This window comes from Fukomys damarensis, unplaced genomic scaffold, assembly GCF_012274545.1.
Source record: "Fukomys damarensis isolate Sample0158 unplaced genomic scaffold, DMR_v1.0_HiC HiC_scaffold_5, whole genome shotgun sequence".
NCBI classification, from domain to species: Eukaryota; Metazoa; Chordata; class Mammalia; order Rodentia; family Bathyergidae; genus Fukomys; species Fukomys damarensis.
In genome coordinates this window covers 43,709,549-43,729,791 of record NW_022900917.1, presented here as the reverse complement: position 1 = coordinate 43,729,791, position 20,243 = coordinate 43,709,549, and the positions used below count along the sequence as shown (strand labels likewise).

The following is a 20,243-nucleotide window of genomic DNA, read 5'->3' as shown; positions in this document are numbered from 1 at the left end:
TAGTTTTCCTTTCTTTCAAATTTCACCTTCATTGTCAGGTCACTTCTTTCAGGATGTCTGCTTTGCTAAGCCTTCTCTAAAATAAATGTTCCTTCCAAGAAATCTGCAGCATACTTTGGTTTCTTTTTCATAGCAATATACTCATGTTCTTGCTAACTTAGCTTTAGCTTCTATGTTAAGTTCTGTGAGGACAATGGATATGTCTAGCTTGTTCAAAATATTCAGTCATGGGCTGGTCCAGGAAGGGCACTTGAATATTTGAATGACTAGATATCTTGGGTTAGGTTCTCTTTCTAATTAGTTATTTGATTTTCAGGGTAATTTATAATAATTTATGGTACAACTTTGCTGATGTTTTATAGGAACATAAAAATGTTAAATTATCTTTTTACTATAGACTATAAAAAGGTACAAGCAAAACTGAAAAGTAGTTCTAACCATCAGTATGGCAAATGAAATGCCAAAATTCTTCAATTAATTTAGATAGGGAAGATTCTTCAAAACATACCAAAGGTCTAATCAAAAAAATATTCAAGAACACTGAAAGATACAAGAAACGAATGCAATTCCACCCACAAAACAACAAAAGGACAGTTTCATTTTACAGAGTTTATTACAGGATGTTAATATTCAGGACACTTCAGAGCACCTTGTACTCCTAAACAGGTTTTTGGTAAACTGGATTTTAAAAGTGTTGAGTATTTTTCACATACAAGCTTTCACGCAAAAATACTACTCAGTAATTATTTAAGAGATGTTAATTTGATTAAACAGTTTATCCTTTATAACCTGAGACATCAATCCATGGATAGCTTCTATGGTAGTTTTACAGCTGGAAAGAAAAAGACACATTATATATATATATTTTTTGTTGTTGTTGTTTGTTTTGTTTTTTGAGACAGTGTCTCACTATGTAGTTGAGACTGACCCTGAACTCACTATGTAGCCCAGGCTGGTCTTAAACTCACAGCGATCTTCCTACCTCAGCCTCCCAAGTGCTGGGATTACAGGCATGTGCCACTATACCCGGCTTAGGTGACACATTATATATTGAAACAGCTTGAAAACTATTCCAAACATGCAACCTTTCCTTTATATTCATCCTTGCACATACCATGTTTTTCACTTTTATTCACACACCCAAAATCACAGCAATGTAAAGTGTTCTTGTGATTGTTGGCCTTCTGCATGTCGTTTAACCCACTTAATTACTTACTAGAAATTTCACAAAAGAATGACAATGTAAAATTTTATATAAATCATAACAGTTTTGTTACTTGTCAGCAGCTTTGGGAAAAATTTCATTTTCAAAGGCATCTACCTGGGTATGGTGGCACACGCCTGTAATCCCAGTACTAGGGAGGCTGAGGCAGGAGGATTTTGTAAGTTTGAGGCCAGCCTGGACGACATAGTGCATTCAAATCAGCCTGAATTACATAGTGAAAGCCTATCCAGAAAAAAAAGTATCTAAAAGTACATATTAACTATGTGTTATATCCCATTAACATAACAATAATGTACAATTAAAATTATACATTATGTTAATATCATGTATTAATCTATAATCACACGATTCCAATATTACATAAACTGTTATTCCTTGTTTATTACCTAGAATAATTTACAAAATACATTTAAAGAATTCTATGCTTTTTTCCTGAAATAATCAATCCTCCAATTAAAAATCAATGAGTAGGCAGGTGTGGTGGCGCAGGCCTATAATCCCAGAGAGGCAGGAGGATCACTGAGAGTTTGAGACCAGCCTGGGCTACATAGTGAACTCCAGGGCAGTCTGAACTATTTAGTGAGACCGTCTCAAAAAAAAAAAAAAAAAAAAAAAAAAAAAGAAAAAAAAAAAAAAAAAAAAAGAAAATGACTCAGACTTTTAGAAATGGTAAAAAGTAAAAAAACAAAAAAACAATGAAAAAATGCTATTGTTGTAAAGCTATCTCCAAAAGGAAAATTCTATGCATCTATACTGCTACTTTTGTCTTTCCTACCTTTCCTTGTTATATAATTGAAGATATTCCTATAAGAAAATTTTTGCTTCAAAAGAAACTGAGATGTGAGTGTATATAAAATTACAAATAACAGACTATAAATTTGGAGCCTTCAACAACTGAGTTATCACACTGTATCTGCATAAGAAAACTTTTTTTTTCTTTTGTGCTGCAGTGGGGACTGAATCCAGAGCCTTGCACATGACAGGCAAACATTCTACCACCAAGCTACATCCCTAGTTCTTGTTATTTTCAGACAGGGTCTCACTAAATTGTCCAGGCAGGTCCAGAACTTGTGATCCTCCTGCCTCAGTCTCCAGGGTACCTAGGATGACAGGCATATGCCACCATGCCTAGCTTTGCACATGACTAATTTGAAAGGCTGCTCTTCAAACAATTAATATTCAGGTACCATTTTAAGTTATACTAAATTGAACCAAAAGGAATTTGGATTCTACTATTATTTGCGAATTCTGAAGAAAAAGAATTATAGCAAGAATCTTACAGCTCTTACCTGTCTCTTGTAGCTTTGGCAAGTTTGTCTTCTGATTTTCGGTCATGTGTTTCTAAACCCAACATAAAACTTCCTCGGCCCAGCTGGGCTTCTGACTGTTCTAACTTTTCAGACAAATCAAACACCTGACCAGTGGTATAGTCTGCATTCTGTGGAGAAAATGGTAATGTGTCAGTATGTAATATAAGCTCACTGTTTAAAAAAATCTACATATTTATTTGTGAATCAGTTCTTTTTTTACATAGAATATTCCATTTACAAAGAATTCCACAATAAAACTTGAGTGATTAGTTAGTACAGAAGTCAAAGGCAGGCATGGTGCTGTATGCCTGTAATCCTAATACTTTAGGAGGGCAAGGCAGGTTACCAGGTTCAACCCAGCTTAGGTAATTGAAGGACTTAGCCAGAGCATGTCTCAAAATAGTCATGGGAGAGAGGGGTTGTAGCTCTGTAGCAGGGTCCTGGCTTTAGTCCTTATTACTAAAATGAAACAAAAACAAAAGACAAATTATACCTGCAAAAACTGCTTCCAAATTCAAGCAGTTTGAGCGTAGGTATTTTCCTTATGATTTCAAGATTAAATTTGAAACATTTATTTTTGATAGCTTAAATCTACTACAGTGGTACCTTGGTTCGTGAACTTAATTTGTTCCATGATTCTGGGGAATATGGCTGTATTCATGTTCATCATCTGATGTGGAGTTCACCAACAGAAGCAAAATTTTGCCAAATGCTTCAGTTTACAAACCCTACTGTCTAGTGAACAGAAGCGTTCATGAAGTGAGGTATCACTATATTGCTATTATGTGAGGCTTTTTTTTGAGAGGGAGTCTTGCTGTGTAATTCAGCCTGGCCTCAAACTATTAGTAATCTTTCTGCCTCAGCCTCCTGAGTGCTGGAATTACAGGTGTGCACCAGTATGCCCAGCTTCTGGGAGGCTTTGGGGTACACAGAGTTGAGGCTAGGTTCTGGCCCTCCTACACATTAATTGGGAGTGCTGAGGTATGCCTCCTGTCTTCTGAAAATGGATGGCAATGATTTTTACCCAAGGCTATTGTAAAAATAAATAAATAAATAAAAAGAGACCATCAAAAGAATGTTAAAAAAAAGTGGTATAAGCACTTTAATACTAAATTTATTTAGGCATGAGACTAATACAAGTTACTTTTGGCCTCTACAATTACAAAAGATGCTCAAAGTGGTGGTCATTAGCTTCCAGACATTTATTAGTATGGCTAAGTACTAAAGTATGTATATATTCTTATGGCAGTCTCTCTCTCTACCACTCACTCTCTCTATATATGCTTAATTTTATTTTTTTAAGTACCAGGGATTGAACTTGGGACCTTGTGCTTGCAAGGCAGGCATTACTGTATAGCCCAGGCTGGTCTCGAACTCAGTGATTCTCCTACCTCAACCACCCAAGTGCTGGGATTATAGATGTACGCCACCATGCCCAGCTTGCATACTTTTTAAAAAGACAAAATTAAAAACAAATTTTTAATACTTCTATGTGTGTATTTAACTGTAATATTTTAACAGTTTTAGGGGGTAAAATTTTTAGGTAAGTTTTAAAGTATACTGTTTAAGTCTTCAAGGGGGTGGGGATTTAGCTTAGTGGTTTGGTGGCCTGCCTTGCAAGCACAAGGTCCTGAGTTCAATCCCTGGTACCAAAAAAAAAAAAAAAAAGTCTTCAGTAGAAGACAGTGAAGACTAATATACAGTTTGGCAAAAATTAGTATGTTATACTATTTGTTCAATTTGTAAGACAGTATATGGGAAATATAGATCTATCACCTAATACGAAAAGTTATTTGCTGTCATTACAGCTACTTCAGAAGGCCCTTCAAAATGCTACTCATTCTTTCAATGATTTTAAATATTTTAAAAGATGCAATTATATTCACTTTATCTGTAAATAAGTAATTTAGGAAATCAATGCCCTTTTCCACCACAGGGCTGCAAAAATCTCTAAAGTTTACAGATCACTTCATAATTGCAAGATTTGGGTACTGAAGTCATGAAAATGTAGGTTACTGGAATCAGTTGCGCTATTAAAATGACAATAAAATATATCCAATAACATTTCAAATGCACTGAGAATGAATGTAAAGGTTAAATTTCCTAAATTAGAAAATAACTTTTTTCCTGGTGGTTTTAGGATACATATGGTAATTAACTGCTCTAGTTGTGGACAGAGCAAAGTTGTATGTTTACCATATATTTTCTTAAAATGCTCCAGTTAACTATATGTACAACCACAAGAAGGGAGGAATGTGATTTAACTTTTTCTTGATTACTGCACTGATATATACAGTTCTGGAATACACGGATAGTCACAGGGCTGTGTAGGCAAATCTGCTTGCCTTTAAATAAAGGTTCATACTGCTCTGGTCTTACCGTGTTTTCTCCCCTTGCCACATCAGGTATGACTTCAGGCTGCTATTAGTATACTTGATTCTAAGGAAACAACATATATAAAGTACTTAGCAGTGTCTGGCACATGGGAAATATTTAATAAAATGTTTGATTTTAAGATCACTCTCTTCTAATATACTTATGACCACTGAAGAAATAAAAAAAAACTTTATCAGAATTATTTAAGAGAACAGTAAATAGGCTCAATTTAGTATACCAAAGTAATAATAATTTATTGAGGCTTCATTATATGCCAGGCACTTTGCTAAATGCTTTATATAAAGTACCTAATTCTTCAAGTGTACTTAATAATGTAGGTAATATTATTATCATTTTATACCCATGAAGGTTCAATCACACTAACTCTCTGAAGGTCACTCAAAACCAATAAAGTGACAGAGTTGTTTTGAAACCCAGGTTTAAATTCCAAATCCTATGGTTTTAACCATCCAAATTGCAATGTAGGAAATGATCTACTTTTTTCAAAAAGTGAAAAACTGTTTCTCAGTTCTAAATATAGTTATTAGATAAATACTCTTCCTAATACATTAGTCCTTAAGAACGTATCAGGAAATATTCGCTTGCACACACACATACACACACACACTCTCATATTTTTTTCTTCTTTCCTGTCCAGAATCTGTTCTTTTAGGGTAATGATCTTTTGATTTTTCTGTAGTGGCCTCTTCTTTCCCTCCTTAGTCCCTATATTTTTGAAGGAGTTATCTTTGTCCCATGGCAGCAGTAAAACACTTGTCTTAGCCCAACCACTCATGAAGTTCATTCTTTTTCTCACTGCAGATCCAATGATGGGCATGTGAGCTAAGTAAAGGCAATCAGACACACCAAAAAAGGCTTTGCCTGAGAATATGCAGATGTATGCATCTCTTGATTTTCTCTTTTGAACATAAAATGGACAGGCTGGAGGATCTGGAGCTAATCTGCCTTCTTGCTTTCAAATGAAGCCTGAAGATAAACCTGATAAAGGTTAAAGAAAAACTAACACTTTGTAATATTGCTTGAATGCAAACTTAGCTGTGCCTGAGGTAAGTTCTACCAGACTCAGCAACTTACATAATTCCCTTTCTCACTTAACTGGATATCTTGTTACATGTAACCAGAATCTTACCTAAGACATCTATCTGTTACCTGATGTAACAGAAACAATATATATTTTCCTCCATAAATCTCTTTAAGGCAGGCACAGATTTCACCCTGATTTGGTCACTCTATTTGCCATTGAGACTTGGTCTCTTTGGCACATGATGCAGACCTTTAGTTGGCCTAGCACCTTGGGGTATAAAATCCTATCCTGGCCCTGATTTCTTGGCCAAGTCAGGTGTTGCCTTTCTGGGAAATACGGTTTTAGATATTAACAGCTTCCGTAGCTTAGGTAAAATTAAAATGCATCTGTTGCAAGTACTTACAGTAAGCAAGCTAGAGGAACTCAGTGTATTCACCCAGTATTTATTCCACAAGAGTTCAAGTAATTTGCGATCCAAAGATGATTTGAAATATGAGACTTCTAAGGCATAGTATCTATGAAAAGCACAAATTCACTTAGTGAAAAAAATATTCTATTCAATTATGTTACATAGATGTTATGGCCAAATTTATATTTTACTTATATTAGATAGTCAAGCACTTGAGAGGCTGAGGCAAGGTCGTGAATTTGAGATCGACTTGGGCTACACAGTAAGTTCAAGGCCAGGCCGAACTACACAGTGAGACCCTGTCCCCCCCAATCAGACTTTATGAATGACATATTCATGCTACTTGGTTTATGATTCCAGGTAGTAGCACATACACTTAATGACCTTCCTCTGTAGGGTTAGTAGAGTCAGCAAAATTGGCCTTTTTCTTTTTCTTTTAGTTTTTGAGACAGGATCTCACTAAATTGCTCAGGCTGGCCTTTAACTTTTGACACTCTTGTCTCAGCCTCCCTCCCAAGTAACTGAGTTTATAGGCAGGAACCAAAGTACCAGGCAAAACATGAATATTTTAAAAAATAACAAATATTTAAATATCTTGGAAGGCTCTGTACATGACTGGGTACAAAGAAGCACAAGAGACTTCTTCACTTTGAAGAACTCACTATTTATATGGGAAAGTGGTATGAATCTAAAAAAGCTGAATATAGTAAAATATTTTGAATAGCAGTAAATGACACTATAGTGTATATATAATACAAATCACCTACCAATTAAGTGTTAGAAACAACAGGTATGTTTAGAGGAGCTCAAGTGGTCATTTCAAGCTAGAACTGCTTGAGAAGCCCTAGGGAAAAGGTATGACATAGGATAGCTCTTACAAGAGTTTATGGGATAGGTATGTTGAAAACATTAGGCATTAGCCAATAGGCAGAAAGCCTTAACCCATAATAAAGAAGGATACATAAGGGATAGTAAACTGGTCTAGCTGGACAATTTATGGAGAGTAGAAGAATTATGTGAGGAAAACCTACAAAGCTATACTGGTACTGGGGTTTAATTGGTAGAAGTTGTTATATAAAATTTAAACTTTATCCTTTAGGTACATAGGACTCATAGGACTTTGTTTAAGCAAAGTAATGCTATAGCTAAAGGAGTGTTTTGGAAAGCTAGCTGTCACAGTCCTTCAAAAGGTATCAGAGGAGATAAACTCAAGGCAACAAAGAGACCCCCAAATGAAGCTACTGAGATGCATGGCAGACACTTATAAAGGTGTAGACTCTAGGTTCATGGTGCAAAAGACAAAATCACACAGGCACAACAAAAAGCCTGTTGACCGAAGTTCAGCAGTGATGAACTAAAAGGGAATTGAAGATATCAGTATTGTGATGGACTTTTTAAGATTAAGATGTCTATGCACATCTGAACATAGAATGGAAGCAGTGAGTGGAAGTGAAACAGATATAATTTAAGCAACTACTACTATGTCCTAGGTGCTTTATTAAATCCTGATTTAATCTTCCCTATAACCATAAATGAAAAATTTATGTCCATTCTACAGACAAGGAAATAGATTCAATGCTACACCTTGGATCTGGAAGGTCTCCCAAAGGCCCATGTATTGAAGGCTTGGTCTCTACGCATCATGCCAGTGGGAGGTGGTGAAAAGTTTAAGTGGGGCCTAGTAGAAGGGAGTTAGGCGATTAGAGGTGTGGCCTTGAAGGAGATATTAGGACCTTGGATTTTCCTTTTTTTTTCCTCTTTTTGCTTTCCATGATGATGAGATAAATAGCTTCCTCCTTGAGAGGCTCCCATCATGATGTGTGATGCCTTATTACTGACTCAGAAATAATGGGTCCACTGACCATGGACTAAAACTCTGAAATTGTGAGTCAAAACAAACCTTTCTTACTTATAAAATACCTCATCTCAGGTATTTTGTCACAATGGCAAAAGCTAACACAAATTCCTTGCTTAAAGCTGCATACCTAGAAGGAGGCAGAGGAAGGATATTAAAGAAAGTCTAAAAGATAGAGTAAGGTCTAGAACAGATTCTTGATTTTTTTTTTTTTTTTTTTAAAATGACAGAGTCTGTGTTGTTCAGGCTGGCCATGAACTCACTGCAGGCAGGCCTTTAACTCGTAGTGATCCTCCTGCTTCAGCCTCCCCACTGAGTGCTGGGAGTAGAGGTGTGTGCCACCACATCTGGCTCTAGACTAGCCTCTTACGTTTTCAAATTTATGTATCACCTCATCAGTTACTATTTTAATTTCTTAAATGACATAATGAACTTTTCCTAATATGTAATGATTAGCTGCAAATCTCAGTAGCAGAGAATATTCAAAGTTACCTGTGGAGCTAACTACTCATCTTCTGTAGGAATAGTCAATAACCAATCCTACTGAGAACTTGAAATCAAGAAGCAACATTTATCAGCATGTTGTTAAAGACAGAAGGTAAGTGCTTAAAGAAAGACAATAATAGCTTAAATAACTGCCTCTGGGGGATAGAAAAGGTGTAAGATTGTTTTTCATAAGATTCACAGAATCATTAAAAAAAAATTTTTTTTTTTTGGTACCGGGGATTGAATTCAGGTCCTTGCGCTTGCAAGGCAGGCCACAGAACCGCTGAGCTAAATCGCCGCCCCCCACCTTTTTTTTTTTCTTTTAAACGACACGAGGGTCTGTGGTACCTGGGTTGGCCTTGAACTCCCAGGCTTCAGTGATCCTCCTGCCTCAGCTCCCTGAGTAGCTAGGACTATAAGTATATGCCACTGTCCTTCTCATCTGACTATATATGATACGCTCATAACACTAATGAAATTTAAGGTAGTTTAAAAAACACTTCAGGGCTGAGGATGTAGCTCAGTGATGGAGCACTTGCCTAGCATGAACAAAGTCCTGGGTTTGCTCCCTATCACCACAAAAACAAAACAGAACAACTTTGTACCCTATTTCCAATGAAGAAAACATGAAAAAACCAATATAAACTGCAAACAATAGCTTATCATCAGATAATTTAGGAAAAAGATATACTAGTTTACGCAAAACCCTTGTTCTTTGACTTATGTTTTACTGAATATTTCAAGAGAGAATATAATAATTTGGGGCTGGGGATTTAGCTCAGTGGTGCTGCCACCTGCCTAGAATAATTTGCCCTGTTAAAAAGCTTATTACTCGCTGCCTGCCTTATAAGCACAAGGACCTGAGTTCAATTCCTGGAATCAAAACCAAAAAACAAACAAACAAAAAAGACTTATTATATTATTCTTTTGTAGGGATTGTAGGGATTTTGTAGGGATTATTCTTTTGTAGTCTCCAAAATGGGAGACTATCTTTGAATATTCTAGCAATTCCATATTCAAGATACTTGGTTCTATCAAGTAGTTGACAAAGTAGTGACTCCTTTCTAATAAGCTCCTATTTTAAAGGAACAAGGTAGAGTACTTGGCAAAAGAAAGTTATTGAAGGAAGATAAAAGAACCAACCAAAACAAAAAATCAGGGAAGATAGGTCTTTTAGAATATAAAAACACACGACTCAACAGAAACGATTTAAGATGTGATATGTACATGTACTACCCACAGTAAACACATTAATTATATATTGCAAACATGTATTATTAAAAAGAATAAAAAAAGAACGGATTGTTACTCAGATTTTGAGGTTTGCAGCAAAGGTGTTTCCATGCTTAGGAGCAATTCTCTTAAACAGGAATAGTTTAAATTCTTTTTGATAGGGCAAATTAAATGACTAACCCTAACAATTTAGCACACTGGTAATTTATAGTTTTTACAGAAGTAAAAGAGATGGTTGAAAACTAAATATATTTTAAAACTCAATTTTTAAAAATTCTAGAATTTTCTAAGAATATCCAAACAGAAAAGAGCAGTAGTGAATAATCAAGAATAATCAAGATATTCTTGAAGTTGAGATAAGAAGTATAGAGAAAAGAGGACACTGAATGATTTCACTTAGGCAACAACTTTTTCTTTTGCTTTCTTTTTAAAGTCCTCACTCTTTTGTGTGCCATGCTGTATTTAAATGCAAGGATACAGCAGTAAATAACTGTTTCTAAGAAATTCACTTCCTACAAAAGTCAGTAACAAGAAAGCAAAAACAAGTGCTAAGAAGAAAGAAAAAGGGGACACAGAGTGACAATAAAGTGCTATTTGACATAGGTTGACCAATAAACATTTTCTGTTGAGGTGACTCTTAAACAGATACTCAAGGTATCTGTTAGTGAGTCACATGGAAATAAGAATGTTCCAGGCAAGAGGAAAACAGAAAGTACAAGGATTCCAAACCAAAATCCTGCCTGGCTCATCTGACAAACTGTGAGGCTGGGTTGGAGAGGTTCGGTGATGAGACGAGTTGAGATGCTGAAGGGCTGGACCCTGTAGGGTTGTATAACCTACGGTAAGGATATTATTCTAGATGAGATGGGGCATGACCTTACTTCCAGCCTAACGATCTCAGTCTGGCTGAGAGAACACCTGTAAGGGTTGAAGGGTAGACACAGGAAGACAAGTTACTAGTAGCATGATTTAGGATCCTGATAGCTCTGGCTTGAGTGAAGGTCACAGTAAGGGAAATGGTGAGATATATTTAGAATGTAAAGAAAACTGCCCTCCGTTAACATTTAAAAAAAATTAAGATGTAATTCCCATACCCTGAAATTCACAATTTTAATAAAGTAATTCAGTGATGTTTAAATTTGGCTTAACTTTGGAATTAAAATGCAGTCTCTGCTAAATGGAAATTGGGTATTGTAAGGGCTACAAACATGCTAGTGTCAGGCTGGCCCTGAATATGTCTTTCAACTTTAATTTCATTATGGGCCTAGTTATCTTGTACACTGAGAAAATGTGCATAGCTGTGTGAAAGGCAACTTATTAGATTAAATTGATTATCAATAAAAAAATTATTGTAAATCTTATCTTTTTATTATTTAAAAAGGTATTAAGTTATGAAATATATTGTCTACACCTTTCATTGCTTTGTAAAATAAAAGGTTGGACATCTTTGAGGTTTCATAAGAGTAATTTTGACACTAAATACAATTTTAGACAACTCACTGTTTGCAATGTACACCAAAGTCTTCTATTTTATTTAGTGGGATAGTTTGATACTCAGAAGGTCCTTCATCAGGAGGTTTGTAGCCCTAAACAAAAATAAAGAAAACAGAAGATTAAAAACAAGCAGAAAACCCCAAGAAGAACATTTGTTTCTATACGGCTTTTTATTTAGAGAAACATTATTTTGGGGAGTGAAAATACTCAACCTAAAATGCTAAAAACCAGGTGTGTTAGCACATGCCTGTAATCTCAGAATGTGGGAGTTGAGGCAAGAGGATTTGGAGTGCAAGACCAGTCTGGACTACATAATGAGATCTTGTCTCAAAAGATCAAAATTAAAACACCCTAATAAAAAATGAAATATTTGCTTCTACCCTTTTCCTGGTGGCTACAGGTTGGATTTGCTTACAGAATGCACCTGTGATATTATCTATTGCAAGGTACAGGTTCTCTCCAGGGAAGGAAACAAATCTGTGTAGTTTGTTGTTTCTCTAATACCTGTCAGAATGCCATGAGCATTCTTGGTTACTCTTTTTTTGTTTTGTTTTGGTTTTTGAAACAGGGTCCTGATATGTACTTCAGGCTGGTCTTGAACTCTCTATGTAGTCTAGGCTGGCCTTGAACTCATGACAATTCTCTTGGCTCAGCCTATTGAGTGCTGGGATTACAGGCATATGCCACCACAACCAGCTGTCATGAGCATTCTTATAAAAAAGCTATTACTTACAAAATAAAGACTGCTTTTCTAATAAAATTAACAATATACAAAATCTGCCAAAAAAAATGTATACACATTTCTGCAGTTTGCAATACTAATAAATGTCTGGAAGCTAATGGCCACCACTGAACACCTCTTATAATTATAGAGGCTAAAGGTATCTCAGTAAGTTTAGTATTAAAGTATTTATTCAAGTTTTTCTTTTCCTGATGTGTAAATTTTTTTTGGCAGACTGTATAACTATATTTTTAGCTAGGGCTAGTATGTGGCAGCTTGCTATTTTATAAATATAATTAAATTGTTTTAAGACTAAAAAGATGGTAATCATATTATCTTTAAAAATAAGTAATATAATTGGAGTTTAAAAAATTATAAAGACTTATAATTTAAAAAATTACCTTTGGGTATGTCCTAAAAGCCCCAAGATTCACTTTTCCTGCAGATATTGTTCTTGTTGGATCAATCTACAAGAAAAATCTATTTAGTACTCATCAATATAAATCGTCTCCATTTATTCAAACATTCCAAACCTAGAAATACATTTGTACACATAACACTGTATACACACAATAACCAAACAATTAAAAGAAATCTTTTGGCTGGGAGTGGTGGCGCACGCCTGTAATCCCAGCACTCAGGAGGCTGAGTCAGGAAGATCTCTGTGAGTTCAGCACTTAGGAGGCTGAGTCAGGAAGATCTCTGTGAGTTTGAGACCAGCCTGGGCTACAGAGTGAGTTCCAGGTCAGTCTAAACTACATAGTGAGACCCTGTCTCACAAAACAAAACAAAAACAAACAACCCCCCCAAAAGAAAAAACACCCAGTAAAGTTCGATGAAATAGGCAAGTATAGAAGTTCCTCACAGTTAATTTAGAGATTAAATTTAGTTACATCACTTAAGAATATTATTGGAGGATCTGCTCATCTTTTTAAAACTTTTGTTTTGGTAAATCAGTAATTTCTACTTTCCTCCTAGAAACCTAGGTTATATCTAAAACATTCTGGGAATAGGAGCTATTCTAATAATTTCTATTTGCTCAATTCAACACTAGATGTTTATGAAGAATCGGGTTCGAGACTTAAGTGCTGTGATTACCCTTTTTTATGGGGGCAGATTAGTGTTAGGTATGAGATGCAGAGAGGTTAAGTAACTTGCTCAGTGTCCCAGCTTCTAAGAGGTGGAATTCAGATTTAAACCTAGGCAGAATGATAAGGAGCCTTGCTCTTTACCACAGTGTTTTGATTTCTCTATATAAGTTCTTTTGTAAATTTTTTTGTTTTTTGTACCAGGGATTGAATTTGGGTCCCTGCACTTGCAAGGCAGGAGGAACCACTGAACTAAATCCTTGGCTTATAAATCTTCTTAAAGAATTTAATTAAAACTAGTTTTAAAAGTACTTACCACTACAGCTACAAATGGTTCCTGGAATTGCTGGTTAAGCATCTGTGTGCTGACATCAATCCCAGAGAGCCAACAGCCATAGCCAGGGTGGCTGTGATACCAGCCTATTGCATTTTCAAGGCGGCCAACCTAAACACATAAAGAAAACAAAGAGTATGAAGTTCCTGTTTAATCTCACAGACATTTGTCATTTGTATATTTTATGTAGTATTATGGCAAAATTATAGCATGTATAACAGCTCATAGTATATTCTGCTTTCAAATTAAGGGATCTTAAAAATAGATAATACATATATACAAAGTACATAAATAACAAAGTACAAGAACAAAAAGGTATGCAGCCTCCATTCCCTCCTTTCCTTCAAGTACCTGGTTTCTCAGCCAAGATGTTACTCCTACAGTCAATTGCTTACATACTCTTAGAAGACATTCTTTGCATGTATGTGTATTAATAAACACACACAAAATAGAATACCACATATAGCATTTTATACTTTTCATTTTACTCAAATGATTTGGAGTTTGAGCCATTTTAAGTATTCAAGTAAATGTAGAAAGCTACCTTTTTTTTCTTTTGGTACTGGGGATCAAACTCAGGTCCTTGGACTTGCAAGGCAGGCAGTGGAATGAGCTAAATCCCCAGCACCCCCCCTTTTTTAAAGGTTGCCTTAGCAGCCCATTAATAGGTACACAATAAGTTATTTAATTGGTTTTTACACTCAGGAATATTGTTCCTAAATTTCTGTTATTTCTTTTTTGGTGCTGAAGTATTGAACTTAGGGCCTCTAACATGCTAAGCATATGGGCCAGCCAAGCTCCTCCCCCATTTTAAATACATATTTGATAGTGTGAGAATGTATCTGGAAAACAAAGCTATGCCATTAATCTTATCACGCTTTTCATCTCATATTTTATTTAGAAATTGAATTTAAAGTACAAAATTTAATGTGAAGAGGGCAGTTTTAGTTCAGAATCTCAAAAATCACTTTGGGACTCTAACATGGCATTACTAAACTTAAGAAATATCATCTTTACCTGTTTGGCATTTTCTATGTATGCAGCCATGTACTCATATGCAGCAGCTTGAGCATTTACTCGGGTTTCAGTGCCCTCTACAGGCAAAGCAAAACTGTCCATAATGATCATGGTTTCACCATCCACCTTTCCAAGCATCAAACCCATCACTTCCAAGTTGCCTCCTGATCTGGCATGCATTACCATTTTCAACAGAGCCAGTGCTGAAATCTTACAGTACTTAAAGTAATGGTGACTACGGGAAACAGACAAACAAAACGTGGTGTAGTTAAATTTTTTATACAAAGTACAATTGCAAAAAATAATTTTTGTGAACATACTGACTACTAATGGGATTTGTAGGGATGGAAGGGGTGTGTAAAATGTGAGATTAGGAAAAAGGAAGTAGAAAAAATTCCTTCAGGCATTGGAAATAATAAACATGTAATAGTCCTGGAAAGTATTCCCCCTTGGAGGAAGGGGAAAAAACCTGAAATAAACTATTCAAACGAGGGAATAACATAATCAGTTTAACTGGCTTTTCTTTTATTAATCTGAAATCACCCTATTTCTGATTTTGACTCTGAATGGTTGTGGCTAAACATTATGAGGCCTAACTTCTGGCTCAAAAGCTATGAATCTGGGCTTGGCTGAATCTACCACTCCCCAGCTGTGATGAGGTACAATCACTTAATGCCTCTCTCACTTTTCTTATCCGCAAATAGGAAATGTCAAACTTGTTGTTAGGAGAAAGTAAAGTAAATAAAGTATATAAAGTGCTTAGATTTGTGCCTGGCATGTACTAAAACATTAATAAGTGCTGTTATTAACATTAATAATCTGTCTCTTATGATTCTCTCAAAAGAACAGCATGTTGAAGGGTTTGGCTTCCCTTTCTGTTATCTGCCTCAAAATAAAAAGTAAATGTAATAATCCCTATGATCACTACTCTAGAGTATATAATCACTGGAAGTGAATAAACTGAGTAAAATTACATTTTGTTATCTGCGATGCTGCCTTGGGCAGCTGGAATTACTGTAAGTACAGCCATAGAGTGGGAGGCAAGCTGATAGCTTCCAAATATTTAATAAACTACACCAATCTAAAATGCACAGCCTGCTACAGAAGCAACCAGACAATCAGCCAATGAACCAGGCTGCATAATGTGGTTTGTAAATTTCTGAGAGGCTTTCATAAATGCCTGCCCATAGAAAACAGTTAGTTTAATTCTCAACCTTTGAAGTTAATTTTCATCTTCAACAACAGGATGTCTTGGAATTCATGACATGAAATCTTGGCTTCCCCATTTAGCAGGGAATAGATAAACATTATTGTGCTCCCATTACAAACATTTTAGATTCTTTTTATATATTATCTCATCTAATCTTCATATTACCATTAGGTAGGTTTTATGGTTTATGGTTTAATACATTTTACATGTACTAATTTAAAAAGTCAATTAAAACACAGTACTGGGTTGTCATTGTCATGAAGATTAAATGTGAAAATCATTGGCTCACTCCCCCACTAAGAATTTAGTAAACATAAGATAAGAATAAGACTATAAGAGCAAGAAGCATTTTAAATATGTTCAGGGACCATTTTCATCTCCAGAATTAAGGATTATTTTAATGTTACATCATTTCCTTTTCTCTTTTACTTTCCTTTTTAGTTTTATTTTAGGGTTCCCTATTTTTAATGTTCATACAGAGATTTCTTTAACTGAAATACCGAATAGTTTCTTTGGTGTGAAAAACTATAATAGTACACAGGATCCTAATGAGATAATTAATAATGTGAAATAGGAAGTAAAGAGCTAAAGGTGTAGGGAAAGTGGGAAGGGTGGGGGAAGGTAACAAGGGAGAGGAAAAAAAATATGAGAAACTGAAAAATTGGAAATAAAGTATTTGTAAATGGGGAGGGGAGGAGGGGGTGAAGGGAGGGCAGGGACAAGGGGAAAAAATGAGAATCAAGACCTATTATGTAAAGGTACAGAATCCCAATGATGAATGTAACTGTTTTGTATACCTAGGTTGTACCAATAAACTCAATAAAAAGAAAAACAGTTTAGTAAACATGGCTAAAATTGAATATCGACAGTTAAAGCTAGCCTTATAAAACACTGAGGCAGATACTGAGGTGGGTGTGGTGCCACAGGCCTGTAACCCCAGCAGCTAACAGGCTGAGTCAGGAGGATAGCTTGGAGTTAGAAGCCAGCCTGAATTATAAATTGAGACCGTCTCAAAACAAAACAAATAAACAAAACTGGGGCTGATGAAGTATATTCTCTTGTTGATCACAACTCTATTTTTCCTTTAGTGTGGTTCTGTACTTATCCTTAACAAAATCTTTCTCAGGAAAGGAGTAATGTTATGGGTAAATAACCCTAACTTACCAGTCCTGGAGATAGTTACAAAGAGTCTTAAGTTCTATTTTTATAACTTCTAGCTTATGTGTACTGCTGGGGTAACATTTTAGAAACTGCACAGAGCACTGAAGTGCCTGTAATTACCAATACCAATTACCTGTAATAAAAAAAGATTACAGATTTCTAAAAGATACCTCACAGCTTTCTGAAAGACCCTTAGTCTTGATTCGTTTTTCTGAAAGAGCTACAATCCTGTTTGGGATCAGCTGAAGGCCCGAACAAGGTGCATACTGACATAGGTCCAAGGCTGACTGGGTAGCATATATGGCAACAGTATGTTGAGAAGTGAGACCCAAATCACCGCTTGTTCTCCTTTTACATCCTCCGGGGGCAAATGGGTTAAAGAGATGAAAAGGGGAGTCAAGAGTAGGCCCTAGTGGAGGGGCTGAGGGAAGATCAAAATCTCTCACGTAACATATTCTTGCCCTTTCCCTCCAGTGAAGAGACGCTCTCCATGCCCTTCAACTCCCCGTACCCCTGGGACTCTTAAATTCCCGCTATCCCTTCCCTCCCCTGAGTCTCGCCAGGGACCTGCTCACTCCTTAGTCCAGGGCTTCGCTGCCAGGATTTCTTGCTGCTGTTTTTTGTCGTATTTGTAGATTTCATCGATACTCTGGGCTTCCTGCATGTTGTTGGCCAATTCCCAGGTTTTCTGAGCCATGCCGCTCCCGGACGCCGCCATCTCCGAGGAATCGGAGAAGTTGTCGCCTCCACAACGAAGACTCAACTTTACTTGCTAGGTCTCGGGATATGGTTCTCGGACCTTCCTCACCACGGGTGCAAACTACTAGATTCTCGAGGCAGCCATGACACCTAGAATCGGAAGTGGAGTTGGTTAAGACCATTCGAGCGTAGCAGGGGCTCTTCAGTAAGCGCTGAAAAAAGCAATTACTTTAACAGTCGGGGAGCGAATAATAATAGTCTTGTGGATGAATTGAGAATATACCACCTTGGAAAAGTGTATGTGTGAATTAGGACAAACACAACAATTCATTATGGTAATGGTATAGCCTTCCGTACCGGAAAAAGGGCTTGATAACAGTATGCCAGAAACTGGAATTCGGCGTCTTTGCTTGTCCTGCGCAGGCTCGTATTCCGCCATATTAGATGTGGGTGGAGCCTTAGGCTAGGCGCTAAATGTTTTTGTGTGGGTGTAGGTACTTTAAAAAGTACCTTGAAAAACTGAAAAGAGGTCTTGGGAAAAACTGAGATGTAAGTAGTTCCTTCTGGGTGTTGGTTTTTAGAGAGGAGGATAAACGTGTCATCTATTTTAAAATTATTGCATATGCGTAAATTCCCGCGGGCTGATGGTTGGCACTGTGCTACTGGCAGATGGGCTTTCTTTAGTGTTGTGAGGAGGCAGTAAACATGCGTGAATTGCTAGGGTCATAACTTTTGACGCATTTATAAAGTTAAAATCTATATGTGTTATGAACTGTTCTTCTGAAGATGTCCGGTACTCGGTTTTTATAATAGGTTCAAGTTTAGTCTTCAGGTCACACCTGTGAACTGCTTTTTGCCCGCGGATAGAATTGCAGCAACTCGTTTCTTCTAACAGTACGACGTTTAATTGTGCCATGTACTAGTTTACTTGATTGCTCTGTCTGTCACTCCTTCCGCACTAGATTCCAAGTTTCAAGACACAGACCAAGTCTGTTTATTGTTTTATCCTTAATGCCTATAAGTATTTAATAGCACTTTTACTGGGGGTTGGAGGAAGCATCACAGTGCTTCATAAGCTAGTCTCTACGAGCTTCTTCAGTTTCATCTCTTTTTAGTTCCTCCTGGAATTTTTTATTTCAGCAATGCCAGTACATCAACTGGCTTAGCAATGCAGTATGTTCAGCATTGTTGTAAATACTCTTCTGACATTTCTGCCAGGGAGCCCCTATTGACCTTTAAAAACCCACTGAGAGATCTCTACCATGCATGTTTTCTGGACTCTTCTGAACTCTTACTGTAACTGTGCCTTCCAGGATGCCCCTAAAGCTCTTCAGCTGCTTTTATAACCGTTATCTTGCTTTGTAATAATGAATTTATTTACTTGTAAATTTTCCTTTTCACTATAATTTTTGTGTTGTTTCTTTCACTTCTAGTGTATGGCACATTGCATAGTTAAAAGCAGAAACAGAGGGCCGGGGATTTAGCTCACTGGTTCTGCCGCCTTCCTCTCAAGCACAAGGTTCAGAGTTTGATCCCCAATACAGAAGAAAAAAAAAAAAAGCAGAGATAGAATTAATAACTGTACACAACAGCGCATGATTTAGACATTTATTTCAGTTGGCAATTATTTGCCTTTACAACCATTATGTAGGAGTCAGGCGTGGTTGTGCATGCCTGTAACCCTAGTATTCTAGGAGGCTGAGGCAGGAGAATTGCAAGTTGGAGCCCAGACCGGACATTTTAGCGACTAATAAGATCTTCTCTCAAAATAAAAATATAATGAGCTGGAGATGTGGATCAATGGGTTCAATCCTCAATACAAAAGAAAAAAAAAACCCATACATACCAACAACATCCTTACAATCCTTACAATTGGCATCCGTAGAATACATTAGTAACATCAGTTTCGTTCTCCTAGGTAGCTAGAAATCTCTTTTCTAGTGGTAGCATATGGCTACGGATTAAACTGAATAAAAAATTTTTTTTTGGTTATTTGAGACAGGGTCTCACTACGTAGTTGAGACTGACCTAGAACTCACTGTGTAGCCCAGGCTGGTCTCGAACTCACGTCGATCCTCCTGCCTCAGCCTCCCAAGTGCTGGGATTACAGGAATGCGCCACCACGCCCGGCTCTAACTGAATAAAATGTTGAAGTTGTAATGAAAGGCCAAGAAACAACGTTGACCGGACTCCTGAGCTAGGAGTAATGCCTTGAAATATGCCACGACTTTCCCTCCCCTTTTTCCTTTCTTGGGTCAGACACTGTTCGTAGACCTGTCAGCCCGTGAGGTTGGGGCTCCAAGGGGCTAGAACCGACTTAGCCTTGGCTCCCAAAAAATAACAGTCTACGGGCCGGGGATTTAGCTTGGTGGTTCCGCCGCCTGCCTCGAAAGCTCAATGCAAGGTCTCAAATTCAACCCCCGGTATCAGAAAGAAAGAGAAAAAGAAAAAATATTTAAGCCTGAGCGCTGAAGAGGAGCTAGAGCCGGCAAGCTTTGCCGGCGTCTGGGCTGCAGTGCGGCCTCCGAGACGGCGGAGGGCGCCCTCTGCCGCGCGGCTTTCCCAGCCCATTCGGTGGGG

The 20,243-nt window shown here is 37.0% G+C and overlaps 2 protein-coding genes across 3 annotated transcripts in view; one reads left to right on the top strand and one right to left on the bottom strand.

Moving 5' to 3' along the window:
• Positions 1-589: 589 nt before the first annotated feature.
• Cops5 (COP9 signalosome subunit 5) lies at positions 590-17,841 on the bottom strand. Of its 2 annotated transcripts, none has more exons than XM_010611472.3 (8): positions 17,540-17,841; positions 14,594-14,828; positions 13,559-13,687; positions 12,556-12,621; positions 11,440-11,525; positions 6,360-6,471; positions 2,515-2,663; positions 590-832 (listed from the first exon to the last, which is right to left on the bottom strand). In XM_010611472.3, exons 1-8 carry the CDS (start codon positions 17,680-17,682, stop codon positions 748-750), a joined length of 1,005 nt encoding a protein of 334 aa, XP_010609774.1. In that variant the 5' UTR covers positions 17,683-17,841; the 3' UTR covers positions 590-747. The 2 variants fall into 2 exon arrangements, with proteins under 2 accessions (XP_010609774.1, XP_033616521.1); XM_033760630.1 differs by having other exon boundaries at positions 17,532-17,610.
• Positions 17,842-18,088: 247 nt separating this feature from the next.
• Cspp1 (centrosome and spindle pole associated protein 1) overlaps positions 18,089-20,243 on the top strand; it is a 135,391-nt gene continuing 133,236 nt past the window's right edge. Inside the window, exon 1 of the mRNA XM_010611467.3 lies at positions 18,089-18,212. The gene's annotated coding sequence lies outside the window, so the exon portion shown is untranslated. The remainder of the gene's footprint in view (positions 18,213-20,243) is intronic.

Excerpts from the sequence above, each read along its gene's own strand:
- Cops5 (XM_010611472.3), bottom strand. The coding sequence starts at position 17,682 with ATGGCGGCGTCCGGGAGCGGCATGGCTCAGAAAACCTGGGAATTGGCC. Across the intron at positions 6,472-11,439 it reads TTTGGTGTACATTGCAAACA|ATACTATGCCTTAGAAGTCT; the intron begins GTGAGTTGTCTA and ends TGCTTTTCATAG. Across the intron at positions 833-2,514 it reads GCCAAAGCTACAAGAGACAG|CTGTAAAACTACCATAGAAG; the intron begins GTAAGAGCTGTA and ends TTTTCTTTCCAG.